General features: G+C 32.8%; 1 protein-coding gene across 1 annotated transcript; it reads left to right on the top strand.

Annotated features, from left to right (window-relative positions):
- The first annotated feature begins 1,628 nt into the window (after positions 1-1,628).
- CLEC2B (C-type lectin domain family 2 member B) lies at positions 1,629-14,263 on the top strand. Its single transcript, XM_021690439.1, has 4 exons — positions 1,629-1,686; positions 9,359-9,516; positions 12,984-13,087; positions 14,070-14,263. The coding sequence occupies exons 1-4, from the start codon at positions 1,629-1,631 to the stop codon at positions 14,176-14,178; spliced, it is 429 nt and encodes a 142-aa protein (XP_021546114.1). The 3' UTR covers positions 14,179-14,263.
- Positions 14,264-15,919: the final 1,656 nt, after the last annotated feature.

The raw sequence follows: 15,919 nt of genomic DNA on the forward strand, positions 1-15,919 counted from the left end.
ATGTTGGGCTCCAGAACAGTGAAAGTAGGAATTAAAGGTCTCTTAAGGCTTGGGCTCTAAAGTTTCAGTGTCACTTCTACTAGTCTATTGGTTAAAGCAAGGCACAAGGTGATTCATATGCAAGTGGTGGGGAATACAGTAGATCTCTTGATGGGAGGAGGAGCAGGATCATGTGTCAAAGGGGTGGTGGACACAGGGGGGCATGATTCATTGGGGGCCATTCTTAACAGTCAACCACACATGAGAGAAACAAACTGTTAACTGAAAACATTAGAATATAAAACAGTGGGTACATGATTGTACTCATTTAAAATCATGTGTATTTGTGGGGGAGGTTATATGTGTGAAAATAAGATTAGAGAGATATATGGATGGAAGGATGTTAACCCAAATGATAATGCTGGTTATGTCTAAGTAGTAGAAATTTAGATGTGTTTTATTTTTTTTTAAGATTTTATTTATGGGTGCCTGGGTGGCTCAGTTGGTTAAGCGACTGCCTTCGGCTCAGGTCATGATCCTAGAGTCCCTGGATCTAGTCCCGCATCAGGCTCCCTGCTCGGCAAGGGGTCTGCTTCTCCCTCTGACCCTCCCCCCTCTTATGTGCTCTCTCTCATTTCTCTCTCTCTCAATTAAATAAATAAATTCTTTTTTAAAAAAAGAATTTATTTATTTATTTGATGGAGAGAGAGAGCACAAGCAGGGAAAGCAGCAGGCAGAGGGAGAAGGAGAAGCAGGCTCCACACTGAGCAGGGAGCCACCCTGGGATCATGACCTGAGCCAAATGCAGCCGCTTAATGACTGAGCCACCCAGGTGCCCCTTAGATGTGTTTTAAATTTAATATCTTTCATACATCCACAAAGGAAAAATGTTTATTCAACAAAAGAATAGCTCTTCACTAGGAAAAAGATAGGAATGATAAATGCCCTCAATATGTTTATCGTCTATAAGTACCTCCTGTAACATTTAAAATTGCATAAAATTTTACATTAAGGATGCTTATAATCACATAAAATAACAAAAGAGTTTTATTTCAAAAGAACTTATGTACCATTTTTTCCCCAAATGGATACTAATAATACCAGGCCAGAAAAAAAAAAAAAAGTGTCTTGTTCAAATTCCTTTGCTCGTTTGTAGCAAAAAATCTCAATTCCAAATCTTTGGATTGATTACTTATGAACTTTCAAATATGCTATACTATCTATCCTTTAAAATAAATTTTTCATTAGTTAGAAAGTAGATTTTCTTAAAAATATTCAAGGAGTGTTAGGATGTACTGATATTGTACCATAGAAAAAGGATACTGAAGGCCTGGGGGTAGCTCCAGGTCTTAAGAAATTCTACCCTAAAGAATTATACATATTTGATTCCTTGGACTATGACAGTAAAATCAATGGTGACACTTAGATTGAATGTAAAGATGAACTGAGAAATTTCAAAAAAATAGGGTTGGTTTTCTTCCCATATATCAAACAAATAATATGTTTGTGTTATCTTATGAAATATCGGAATAAATTGCCAAAAGAAGTTTGTTAGTTATGGTTATGAATGCAAATTTAGTCTTTCTTTTACCTGTTTCTAAATTTAATTTTTTTCAGGTGTAAAGGACAAGTGTAAGATGACAACTTGCATGTGTATTACATTTGCAATATCTTTAATTTTTATTATTATTCTAATTATTGTATTAGGTGAGTAAATTACACTTTTTATTTCTTTACTTATTTTTTTCTTTTGAATGATCATTTTCTTTTCTGCCTCAATCATGATTTTTTCTCATTATTCTTACTCTTTCCCCATTATTCGTGATTTAATGAGTATCAATGAATGGATTATTATGAATTACATGACCTATGTAAAGCATTGGGAGATGCAAAAATGATTAAGAAAAAATCATTCACCCTGATAATCTCCCATTCCACCCAACATTCCCAAAGCAGTGGCAATCACTACTTTGATTTCTGTTGCATAGGTTAGTTTTGCCCATTTAAAAATTTTTCCATAAGTAAGATCATACAATTTTATGTATACTTTGCATCTTTTCTTTGTTCCATATCATGTTTGTATGATTCTTCCATGTCATAACATGTAGCAAAAGTTCATTGACTCATTGCTGAAGGGGGTCGAAAAAACTTCATGCAAAGAGCCAGATAGTAAATAAATTTGGCTTTGTCAGCCATACAATCTGTGTTGCAAGTACTCCATTCTGCATTTGTAGTGAAAATAGAGCCACACATGATATATAAACACTTGACCTTGCTGTGTTTCACTAAAATTAAACATGGAAATTTGAATATTGTATAATTTTCATGTGTCACAAAATATTACTCCTCTTTTAATTGTTTTGATTTTCTATTATTTATTATTGTGTCGATTATTTTTAAAATGTAAAAACATTTTTAGCTCTGATTTTGGCCTCAGGGTGTAGTTTTCAGATCCTCGCTGTAGAGTATCTCATGCTATATATTAATTTATTAATCACTCTACTTTTGATGGACATTTGGATACATTTTGACTACTGCAAATTATGCTGATTTGAACATCCTCATACTTTTTAGACTTTTAGTGAATAGTGGGTATCGTTTGAGATATACTTATGAGAAGAATTAGTAAACCATGGAGTGTGTATAGGTCAGCTTTAGTAAATAATTCCATAGATTGTAGATAATCTAGCCTGAAGTTTATGACATACTGGTTGTTTAACATTGGGTCAACACATTGTTGTCAGTTTTACCTATTTTAGCCATTCTGATGAGTGTGTGTTAATACCTTATTGTGACTTTAGTTGACATTTTCCTGATGACCAATACTGTTAAGCTCCTTGTTGTATTTATAGTTTAGTCGCAGTATTTTGTGATGGGTATATTCAAATACTTGGTCCATATTTTTATTGAGTTAACTCTTTGTTTTTTGTTTTGTATTTCTATTGTAAATATCTTCTACTATGTAAATATAAGTATAGTAAAAAATTTTTATGAAGCTTACATTTATTTTCTATATGATGTCTTTCAATAAAGGGAAGTTCTTAAGTTTTTGGTAGTTTTAATTTTTAAAATTTTTTTCTCTATTTTTACTATGTTTTACATCCTGTTTAAGAAATTTACTGTACTCCACATGCATGAAGATATTACTCTAGAGTTTCCATTGTAACATTTATTATATTTTTACTAATTTCACACCCAGAACTATAACGCTTTTGAAATTGATTGTTGTAAGTGTTTGGGTATAATGTCAAATGTATTTTTCTTCATTCAAATAGTCTTCTGATCTGAAACAATTTATTGAAAAGTCCATAGTTTACTTTACAGTTCATTCCTGGTGTTGTGCATCCTGAATTTGGAAAAATGTATAATGACATGTACCCTTCATTATGTTATCCTACAGAGCATCTTCACTGCCCCAAAAGACTTCTGTGCCCCATGTATTCATCTCTCCTCAAACTCCAACCACTGGCAATCACTAATCTTTCTACTGTCTCCATTGTTTTGACTTTTCCAGAATGTCATACAGTTGGAATCATATAGTATGTAGTCTTTTCAGACTGGCTTTTTTCGCTTAGTAATATGTATCTAAGGATCCCTTGTGTCTTATGGTTTGAGAGGTTTTTGTTTGTTTGTTTGCACTGAATAATATTCCATTGTCTGATGTATCACAGTTTATTTATCTATTCACTTACTGAAGAGCATCTTGATTGCTTCCAAGTTTTGGCAATCATGAATAAAGCTGCATGAACAACCATATGTAGGTTTTTGTGTGGACAGAAGTTTTCAACTCCTTTGGGTAAATACCAAGGAGTGCACTTGTTGGATTGTATGGTAAGAATGTGTTTAGTTTTGTGAGAAAACTCCAAATTGTATTTCAAAGTGCCTGTACTGTTTTGCATTCCCACTGACAATGGATGGAAGCTCCTGTTACTCCACCTCCTCGCCAGCATTCAGTATTGTCAGCGTCCTGGATTTTGACCATTCTAATAGGTGTGTAGTATCCCATTATTGTTTACACTGGCATTTTCCTGATGACATGTGATGTGGAGCATATTTTCTTATATTTATTTGCCATCTATATATCTTCATCGCTGAGGTGTCTGTTTAGGCTTTTTGACCATTTATTCATTTATTAATTAGGTTGTTTCTTTTCTCATTGTTGAGTTTTAAGTGTTCTTTCTATGTTTAGATAACAGTCTTTCATCAGATGAGTCTTTTGTAAATACTTTCTCCCAGTCTGTGGTTTGTCTTCTCATTTGCTTGACATTGTTTTTCACAGAGCAAAAGCGGTTAATTTTAATGAAGTACAGCTTATCAATTATTGCTTTCATAGGCTGTGACTTTGGTGTTGTATCTAAAAAGTCATCACCATATCCATGGTCGTTAAGGTTTGCCTCTATGAAATCTTCTAGAAATTTTTTCATTTTGTTTTGTGTTTACATTTAGTTTGTTTTTACATTTACATTTGTTTTTAGTTTAGTTTTGTGTTTACATTTAGGTTTTTTATGTTTTGAGTTAATTTTTGTGAAGGATGTAAAGTCTGTGTTTAGACTCATTTTTTTTGCGTGGACATGTGAATGTCCAGTTGTTCTAGCACCATTAGTTGAAAAGACTGTCTTAGCTCCATTATATTATCTTTGCTCTTTGTCCATGTTCAGGTGACTACATTTGTGTGAGTCTATTTCTGATCTTTCTTCTCTATTACATTGATTTATTTGTCTATTCTTTCATTGATACTACACTGTCTTAGAGATTACTGTAGCTTTATAGCAAGTCTTGATGTTGGGTAGTATCAGTCCTCCAATTTTATCTTCTCCCAAATTAAGTTGGCTATTCTGTACTTTTTGCTTCTCAATATAAATCTTAGAACTAGTTTATTGGTATTCATAAATAACCTGCCTAGATTGGGATTTCATCAAATTTATGGCTCAAGTCCAGAAAGAAGTAACATGTTGACAATATGGTGTCTTCTTAATTATGAACATAGAATGTCTCTCTAAAAACTATTTAGTTCTTCTTTGATTTTGTTCATCAGAGTTTTGTACTTTTCCTCATATAGATAATATAGTATATATTTTACTAGATATATATATAAGTATTCAATTTTGGGGGGTTCTAATGTAAATCATATTTTATTTTTAATTTTAAATTACACTTCTTTATTTCTGGTACATGGGAAAACAATTGACTTTTGCATGTTAACCTGTATCCTCCAACCTTGCCATGATTATTTATTAGTTCAAGGAATTGGGGTTTTTTTTACTTCTTTCAGATTTTCTACAGAACAATCATGTCATCTCTGAACAAAGGAATTGTTTTGTTTTTTAGTTTTTTTGGATTTTCTATAGAACAATCATGTCATCTCTGAACATCTCTCCTTTCCAATATGTATGCCTATGATTTCCTTTTCTTGCATTATTGCATTACACAGAACTTTTAATATAATGAAAAGTAGTGGTGAGAAGGGAAAGCTCATTCTAGTGGGAAAGCCTCCAGTTTCTCACCATTAAGTATTATATTAACTGTAGGGTATTTTTGTAAATAGTCTTTATCAAGTTGGGGAAGTTCCCCCTCTATTCCTAGATTCCTGGGAGTTTGTGTCACGAGTGTTAGGTTTTTGTCAAGTATTTTATTCATAGGATCATGAATCATGTGATTTTTCCTTTATAGCCTGTTGATGTAATAGATTACATTAATTGATTTTCAAATGCTGAACCAGCCTTGCAGATCTGAGATAAATCCCACTTTGTCATGGTATATAACTCTTTTTATATATTGTTGGATTCAATTTGCTAATATTTTGTTGAGGATTTTTGTATCTATGTTCATGAAAGATACTGGTCTGTAGTTTCCCTTTCTTATATCTTTGTCTGGTTTTGGTATTAGGGTAATGCTTGCCTCATAGATTGAGTTAGGAAGTAGCCCATCTGCTTCTATCGTCTGAAAAAGATTGTAGAGGATTAGTATAATTTCTTCCTTAAATGTTTGGTACAAATCACCAGTGAACCCATCTGGGCCTGGTGCTTTCTATTTTGGGATAGTACTAATTATTCATTCAATTTCTTTAATAGCCTATTCATATTGTCTATTTCTTCTCATTTGAGTTTTGAAAGATTGTGTTATTCAAAGAATTGGTCCATTTCATCTAGGTTATCAAATTTTGGGTCACTGAGTTATTCATAGTATTCCTTTATTATCCTTTTGATTTCCGTAAGATCTGTAGTGATGTCCTCTTTTTCATTTCTGATATTATTAATTTGAGTCCTTTTTTTTTCATAGTTAACCTGGGTAGAAGCTAGCTGATTTTATTGTTCATCAAAAAACAAGCTTTTGATTTTGTTGATTTTCTTTGTTAATTTCCTACTTTCAATTTCATTTATTTTTGCTGTAATCCTTATTATTTATTTTCCTCTGTTTAGTTAAGTTTAGTTTTCTCTTATTAGTTTTTAAGATGAAAACTTAGATGATTGATTTTAGATCTTTTTCTTTTCTAAAGTATGCTTTCAATACTATATATTTTCCTGTAAGCTTTGCTTTCACTGCATCCCACAAGTTTTGATAAGTTGTGTTTTTATTTTTCTTTAGTTCAAAACATTTTAAAATTTCTCTTGAGATTTCTTCTTTGGTCCATGTGCTATTTAGACCTTTGTTGTTTTATCTACATGTTTTGGGAAATCTTTCATCTATCTTTCTGTTATTGACTTCTGGTTTAATTCCATTGTGATCTGAAAGCCGACATCATATGATTTCTTTTCTTCTAAATTTGTTAATGTGAGTTTTATGTTAATTATTAATTTAAATAACTTGCCAATCTTCATTTAGAAGTTTATGTAAGCATTCAGATTATCTGCAAATAGAAATGCTTTTATTTATTCTGTTGAAATCTTTATAACTTTCAGTGTATTGCCTTATTTTACTGGATTGAACTTCCAGTACAAGGTTGAAGAGAAGTAGTTAGGGTTGCATCCTTATCTCTTTCTTAAATCCATGAGAAAGTTTTAAAATATTTTTCCATTAAGAATGGTTACTTGTAGGGGCACTTGGCTGGCTCAGTCAGCTGAGCAACCAACTCTTGGTTTCGGCCCAGGTCATGATCTCAGGTATTGAAATTAAGCCCCATATTGGGGGTCCTCACTCAGCATGGAGTCTGCTTCTCTCTCTCCCTCTGACTCTCTCCCTGCTCATGCTCTCTCTCTCTGTATCTCTCTGTCTCAAAAGAATACATAAAATCTTAAAAAAAAGAAAAAAAGAAAAAAGAAAAAGGTGTCAAATTACATAAAAATAAAAATAAAAAATAAAAAGCTTCTGCAAAGAAAATAATCAACACAACTAAAAAGCAAACTATGGAATGAGACAGGATATTTTGCAAGTGACATATTCAATTAAGAGTTAGTATCCAAAATATATAAAGAACTTATAAATCTCAACACCCAAAAAACAAATAATCCAATTAAAAATGGGCAGGAGACAAAAACAGACATTTCTCCAAAGAAGACATACATGTGGCCAACACACACCTGAAAAGATGTTCATTATCACTTATCAGGGAAATGTAAATCAAAACTACAATGAGATATGCCCTCACACCTGTCAGAATGGTTAAAATCAACAACACAAGAAACAATAGGTGTTGGTGAGGATGTGGAGAAAAGGGAATATTCATGCATTGTTGGTGGGAATGCAAACTGATGCAGCCACTTTGGAAAACAGTATGGAGGTTCTTCAAAAATTTAAAAATAGAACTATCTTATGATCCAGCAATCACACTCCTGGGTATTTACCTGAAGAATATGAAAACATTAATTCAAAGGGTACATGCACCCTTATGTTTATAGCAGCATTATTAACAATAGCCAAGATGTGGAAGTAGCCCTTGTGAAGCATCGATAGATGAATGGATAAAAAAGATGTGATATATATATATATACACAATGGAATATAATTCAGCATGACAAAGAATGAAATCTTACCATTTGTAATGGGGTGGATGGAGCTAGAGAGTATAATGTTAAGTGAAATCAGTCAGAGAAAGACAAATACCATATGATTTCACTCAGATGTGGAATTTAAAAAACAAAACAAACAAGCAAAGGGGAAAAAAGAGAGAGAGAGAAATCAAGAAACATACTCTTAATTATAGAGAACAAACTGATAATTATCAGAGGGGAGGGAAGTGGGGCATGGGTTAAATAAGTGATGAGGATTAAGAAGTGCACTTGTGATAAGCATGGGGGGATACATGGAAGTGTTGAATCACTATATTGTACACCTGAACTAATATAACAATGTATGTTAACTAACTGGCATTAAAATTGAAAAAAAGAAAAAGGTGTTAAAAGTTTTACCTTCTATAGGTACTTGGCATCAGATGACTGTAGGTGATAATTTGTTTTATCTTCACATACCATAGATCACCAGCATCCCATTTATGACTGGTGTTTGAATCAATGCCTTTAAAGTGAATCATGTGGACAATAAATACCGTATCTCATCCTTAAGGTTTTGTTCCTTTAGACCCACTTTTGGTACCCAAAACTGATTCACTCTGGGTGCCTTCAGGAAAATAGACACTAAAAATGTTACAAGAATAGGACTTTAATATGGGGTTTAGGAATAACATCACTGTGGAAGTAGCTGAGGAGTGATGGTCTGGAAAGCTGTGTAGCTGGAGGAGAAATAGTCACTAATGATTTTGGCTTAAAGTGCTAATGAGTTTGTAGAACCAAAGATTAAAGGAAAGTCTAAAAATATATCTAGCTATCAAGACTACCAAAGGCAAACTCATTAAAAGGCCTGTGAAGTTCCTATGCCCTAGGTCTCCCAGGATAAAAGTTTCTGCTTTACTTCCACCTTCAAAATCTCATGTGGGTTCTTTTCAGCATCTAACTCAGAGCCATACAGTGATAGTGGTACTTAGTTGACAATAAGCAATCAAACACACATATTGTTAATTATATATTCTGTTTTATTCTTTTAATTGCTTCCTTAGAAATTAAAACATGTGTCCTAGATTATAACAGTCTAATATAAATTAGTATTTTTATTACCTCCAGACAATGCTAGGATTTTGTTATATTTCACTTACCCAAAAGTTATATAGGTGACTTAACACAAGTAAAATCACACTGGTAGCCCTATGAAGGATGATGTATCACAAGTTGAAGTTGAAAGGAATATCAGTGTCCTGTCAAATCCTGAACTGCTGTCATTTAACCTAACATGAAATTTGTTTTCAACTTGTTGCATGATAGATATGCAATTCTGGTCATGATCAAAAACTTACATCACAATCTTGTCTTTCCCCATTGATCTCAAAATACAGAGGCATATTATTTTATCTGGCCCTTAATGTATGTGTTTGTCTCATTTCCACTTTTAGCATTTACCAGTACTCAGGATTCCTGCCCAGATGATTGGATTAGTTTCCAAAACAAATGCTATTACTTCTCTAAAGAAGAAGGGGATTGGAATTCAAGTAGACACAACTGTGTCACTCAACGTGCTGACCTAACTATGATTGACACTGAGGAAGAAATGGTAATTTGATATGCAATTCTTATGCAATTTCTTAAGTAGGGGCATTGGGAATATTCAAATGGTAATATGATTTTTAAAATTTTTCACATGTCTGTCTATGCAGAAGATTTTTAGAACATGCCATGTGAGATGCAGTTGAAAAACTTGGTGATGTTTGGTTTGAATAGTGTAAGACTTTTATCAAGTAGTAGACTTGACAGGTATCTTTATATTTTAAGGAGTATAAATAGAAGAACTTGATAATATTTGGAATCCTTTTAAAAGTCAGTACTCCATAAAGACAACTGTTTTAGGAAGGATGGGATTCTCCAATCTACCCCCTTTGAGGAAACTTCTTCTGACTTAGTCCTGCTTTGTTCTCTCTGAGGCCCGTAGCAGCTTCCATCAGAGCACTCACTACCAGTAATTGAATAGATATGTAACTGAAAGTCTTAGACTGAAGCATGAGCTTCCACTGAACACACACTATGTTTTATTTGAAGTTGCCACATTTGCTATACCATAAAGGCAGGTACAAATTAAAAGCTTAATGGCCCTTTTTAAAATAAATATTGATTTACATGGCAAAAATCCTATATAAGTAAAGGAAATATCCTAGAACTTTAACAAAGGATTGTGAAACTACATACTTCTGCACTTGTGAAATCTGTTCTTCCCCTGAATCACTTATGTGGTAAACATACATTTTTACTCTTGTTTAGTTTCTTTAAAAGTTAAGGGTCAAGATATGATTTCACTTATATGTGGATTTTAAAAAAACCAAATGAATAAACAAACAAAAAGCAGAATCAGATCTAGAAATACAGAGAACAAACTGATGGTTGCCAGAGGGAAAGGGGTGATAGGATGGGCAAAATGGGTGAAGGGGTGTGGGGGGTACAGGCTTCCAGTTATGGAAAGAATAAGTCACAGGAATAAAAGGCACAACATAGGGAATACAGTCAATGATATTGTAATAGCCTTGTATAAGTGACAGATGGTAGCTACACTTGTGATAAGTGTACCATAATGCATAAATTTGTTGAATCACTATGTTGTACCCCTGAAACTAATGTAATATTGTACATCATCTATACTCAAATAAAAAAAATAGGTAAGGGGTCAATATAAGCAGTAAGATAACTTGAATAATTTTCAGTTAAGTGTTTAAAATGTTAAGCAGCACAGCACAGCATTTAAAATTGTTAAAAGAGAATTCTCTTAATTCTGTGGTCAATAAAATACATTTACGTAATCTGCGCAAAGATTGGTTCAAATTTAAATGGATGTGAACCGGACAGGGACAATTTATAGTGCAAGAAAACTCAACTATTTTGGTTAAAACAAAAGGTATAGAAATCCAAATAAAACAAAAAACTAGGTATGTGAACAGTAGACACAGCAAATCAAGGAAGATGCAGACTCGAATCAATAGGAAGATCTTCTGTATGTAGTCAGTAGTTTCACAGCTGAATTTTGCAAGACTTTTGCAATGAACATTCTGAGAAATTCTTAAATTGTCCTTTATAGTTCCTCTTGGGGAAAAATGTCTAAATTTGCAACAAGATGGAAAAATAATGAGTGCTAGTAAAAATTTTGAGAGGTAAAGAATTAACAAGGCAAATATTTTAAAAATCTTCACTTATAAGAATCTTGTCAGCAAAGGCTGACAAAAATAGTGAATATCATAGAACACAAAGATCAAAGCATACCAAAATAATTAGTTTTGAACTTAAGAGAAGTCATTAAACATATCAGTTAAGAATGATCGTACTCTTTGAATCAAGAAAAGAGACTTTGATCCTACAATTTCCTGATATATTTTGGAAGTCATAGATTCCTATATTTACTACATAATCTGGGCAAAATTTAAGTGACAAGCAAAATGAGGAAAAGCTGTCTGTGAAGGAGTGATAAAAATAATATATAGAAGAATTTTAAAGGACTGTTTATTTAAAACAACTTAATTAAAATATTATATATGTTTACTTAAATTACAAAATGTTTTCCTTAGTTAAAATGGGATATAGCTTGTTTCATGAAATATTTTTCATATTTACTTCCACTTATGTAAAGTTATCTTGCATCTTTAACAAGAAGCCACATGGGTATTCTTTTAGTAAGCAAATAATAATTAACATTTTTCTTAGGACAGGCTTTAGGAAACTTACATCCCTGTTCCCTGTCACTAAGACCACAACTACTGAAACTCATCCAATTTTCCCAGTTATCCAATAACATATACACTGTTGGTTGTCAATACATTTATCCTTTCTCACATTTTTTTCTGCCTTCAAGCAAGCTCTTCCCTAAGCCTAGAATATGAATTGTCCTCTTCTTTCTTGTTGTCTGTATTTATTATGGAATATTCTATTCTTCCCCTCCAGATACACCTCTTAGAGCACATCCTATATGCAAGTGCCTTATAAAGATTCAGATACTTCTGTCTTATAAACTAAAATTTCACTTTGTATTTATTACAGTCACATTCTTCTCCTTATCCAGGAGGATATTTTCTAACTCTATGTTTACATAAGTTTCTTCACTATAAATGAAACCCTGTGAATCCAGGGACAGTGTTTAATTTAATCTGTTCTTTCATAAACCCGAAGCTTAGCTCGATGAGTTAAATTTTTTTTTCAAATAAATTTATGAAATCCTGCAGAAAATGGTATATTAAAATGTCAAAAGTTATTATTAGTGTCACTGTTATAGACAGGAATGGACCATAATGTTGTGAACCCATCCCTTATATTTATCATAAAATTGAAACATGGAGTGATACAATGTCAAGTTTGTGGTTTCCCAGATATTTAGTGGCATAATAGACTCAATGACTTTCTGTATATAATTGTGTGGTTAAAAAGGCTCCAAGGCAGCAAGAAATTTCAACACTGAATGAATAAGGAGAGAAGGAGAAATATGAAGATAAAATTATATTTTTCCCCTGAATGATCTCTTTAGAAATAGAAATTTTGGGGCAGAAAAATAAAATTTGAGAATTAAATTCTAAAGGAATTGGGTATATGGAGGGTGTGTGTCTGTGTGCGTGCCCATGTGATCCTTTTGGGAGAGAATTTGAAGTAAAATATAACATTAAAATCAGTATAGTAGTATTTACTGGGAAGTGGAAAAACATTATAATAAGTATCTGATGATTAAAAAGGCTGTGTAAGAAGTCAGTTGCAAACGCTGGCTTTCTGGGAGTTTATGGTATTAAAATCCTGGAGGAATAGATTTGCATATTGAATATCTATCAATTTGGAATCAAAAAGTATCCTAAAGAAAACTTATCTCACATCTTTGTTTACAAGTAAGAAAACTAAGGGTCAGAAGGTAAAATGCTTTCTCAAAATCCTGTTGCTATTTTCTGGTGAAGCAGGAGTTGAACATTTGTTGCCTTGCTCCTCACAACCTGCAAAGCAAGGGATACACAATAGGTTGTAGTAAAAACTAAAAAATATATAAAATTTATTTCATCTCTAAAGGCATTTCTTAAGCGACACAAATGCACTTCTGATCACTGGATTGGGCTGGAGATGACAGAAAATCAAGCAGGACGATGGGTAAATGGAACCATATTTAACAAATGGTGAGTTTCTTTCTTTGGGGGATTATTTAAATTTAGATAGCACAGCCTTCTCCAGAACCTTTGCATTAGCTGCATTTCTCTAGAGCCCAAGGTTTGGGTGTGTGTTGGAAAAATGAGAGGGAAAACAGTATCATGCATTGAGATTAGTTCCAAGAATCAACCAGGGAGGTTGGAAATCAGGATATAAGAGGGAAGATCTTAGTTGGTTATTTTGAAAATAAAGACCGGTGATTCATAAACACAGACCAAAAAAAAAGAAAAAAATCCAAAAAAACATTTGCCTGATTTTAACCTATATTCTCCAATTTATATCTATTCTTCAAACTTCATGCTACCTGTTTGTTTACATCTTTTACAGTTCAAGTTAAACTTGTTCATTTTTACCTGATTTTATTTGGCCCTCATATCTTCCACTTTGCAACATTTACTGCACAAATGACCTCCACATAACCACCCTAAATGGTGACTGCCAGCCACTTAGCCACTTAGTTTATAATAGAATTTCCCAACAGCAACACAACTGACATTTTGGGCTGAATAATTCTTTGTTGTGGGGACGGGGTGCTGTCTTGTGCATTTCAGGATGTTAGCAGCATCTCTAGCTTCTACCTATTAGGCAGTCCTCCCCCCGCCTCCACTTATGACAACCCAAAATGTCTCCAGATGTGGCCAAGTGTGTGTTGGGGGGTGGGGTGGGGAACACAAAGCAAAATCGCCTTGTGTTAAGAACTATTGGTTTATATAAACTGGTAGTTCCACTGATTACACATAACTATCTTAATGTCAGTTTAACAGGTATAAATTCTTGGAAGAGGAACTCTTATGGTCTGATTTGGTAGATATCTTCCCCTTAGCAAGAGAGGACACTGCCACAGCACACTTTTTCAGGACTCTGGACAGATATTTTTTTAAATGGGGTCATTGGGCAAATGAGAAATCACAGGATTTTTTTGGTACATGGTGTTTAATCCCTTTATTGTAGGTTTTCTGTGAGAGGAAATGAAAAATGTGCTTACCTCGATGATGATGGTGCAGCAACAGCCAGATGCTACACAGAAAGAAAATGGATTTGCAGGAGGAAAATGCACTAACTTAATGTTTCCATAGTGGAATTGCAACATGGGTACCATGATTTTTGTAATTCTTTTTTTCTTTCCCTCTGTATAAGTTAACTTTCAACACTTCACTGCTTTAATGTTCTAGCCTGATAATACATCTTGATAATTGTCAAAATAATTTCCTTCAACTTATTTTTCTACTTTTCAAGGCCTGGATCTTTTCTATATCAATTTTAGAAGACTCCTGTAATTAATTTCACAGGACCTATAGATCAATTTGGAAAGTGTTGTATTTATAATATTATTTCTTATTCATTTATAATATATATCTTATATTGGTGTTTGTCTTCTTGTATGATTTATAGTTTTTCTAACCAGTCACTGCATGTTATTTATTATATGTGTCCCTATTAAATGTATCTGATGTTTATGCTGTTGTAATTATGTAATTTTATTATTTTTTATAATAGTTACTTTTATATATGGAAATGTAATTCTTTGTGTTATTCTTCTCCTGTTCAACATACATTCTGAAAGCTCATAATTCTAATAATTTGTGGATTCTTTTAAATATTGTAAAAAATATTGTAAATATTTAAATAATAAGTTTTTTTTTCTTAGTACTATTACTTAATTTTTGTATAATTAAAATGTGTAGAACTGCCAAGACAATATTGGCAGTGAACATTATTAATTTGTTTCACATTTTAAAGAAAATTCTTCTAACATCTTCTTTTTTTAAATATTTTATTTATTTATTTGAGAGAGAGAGAGAACAATAAGGAGAGAGGGAGGAGCACACTCCCCACTGAGGAGGAAGCCTGACATGGAACTCAATCCCAGGACCCTGGGATTATGACCTGAGCCAAAGGCAGATGCCCAACTGACTGAGCCACCCAGGCACTCCACTTCTAACATTTCAACACTATCAGTCTTTTATTTCATTTTTATGCGCTTTTTTAAGTTAAGGCAGTTCTTTTCTGTTCCTGTTTCCTAAAAAAATTTTTTCAATAGAAAGGGACTTTGAATTTTCTTATATGTTTTTGTTTCCTTCATCTATTTTGATGTTCTTCCTTAATCTTTCAATGTGGTAAATGACAAAAGTTTTCTAATATTAAATAACTATTTTGAATTCCTAGATCAAATTCAACTTGGCTATGGTGTTATATTTATTCTAAGTTGATTTATTCTGATATTTATTTTTTAATATTCCTATTAAATTCATTAATGTGATTGCCCTAAAATTTTCTCTGGGGGATTATTGGGATTATTGTTTCAATAATTCAAAGAAGATGTGTTGTTTTACATTTATGGTATAAAATTGTGAATGGTAAGTTTAATATGTCTAAAAAATTAATTATTGCTCATATTTTGTGCATATTTTAGATTAGATTTAGGTTTGTGATCATCAGTGTACCCCAGCACCAATCTTTGAGAGTCACAGGAAATCAGACTCGAACATAAAGACCAGTTCAAACATTGGCGAAAATGGTTACTGGCATTCTGCTAAGGTTATTACCACAAAACAAATAAACAACACTACACACCAGCAAAGGATCATGGAGATCAAGGATAGCAATGTCACCTCAAAGGGTAACTTTTGCGACTAGGTCTGGAACAAGTTGAGAGTCAAAATAGAGTATACAAATTGAACAAAATATGAAAATGAGAGTCCCAAAGATAAAAATACAAAAATGAATACATTGAGATTCTGATGAAGAATGGGATATTTACAAAGTCTAAAAGTACCTTCTGTCAAAGCAAAAATTGCACC

This window comes from Neomonachus schauinslandi, chromosome 5 (assembly GCF_002201575.2).
Source record: "Neomonachus schauinslandi chromosome 5, ASM220157v2, whole genome shotgun sequence".
Classification (NCBI taxonomy): domain Eukaryota; kingdom Metazoa; phylum Chordata; class Mammalia; order Carnivora; family Phocidae; genus Neomonachus; species Neomonachus schauinslandi.

What these genes read in the sequence shown, in the direction of transcription:
- CLEC2B (XM_021690439.1), top strand. Translation starts at nt 1,629, where the DNA reads ATGTGTATTACATTTGCAATATCTTTAATTTTTATTATTATTCTAATT. An exon ending in TTGACACTGAGGAAGAAATG is followed by an intron (nt 9,517 to 12,983) that starts GTAATTTGATAT and finishes TCATCTCTAAAG; the next exon opens with GCATTTCTTAAGCGACACAA. An exon ending in GGAACCATATTTAACAAATG is followed by an intron (nt 13,088 to 14,069) that starts GTGAGTTTCTTT and finishes CCTTTATTGTAG; the next exon opens with GTTTTCTGTGAGAGGAAATG.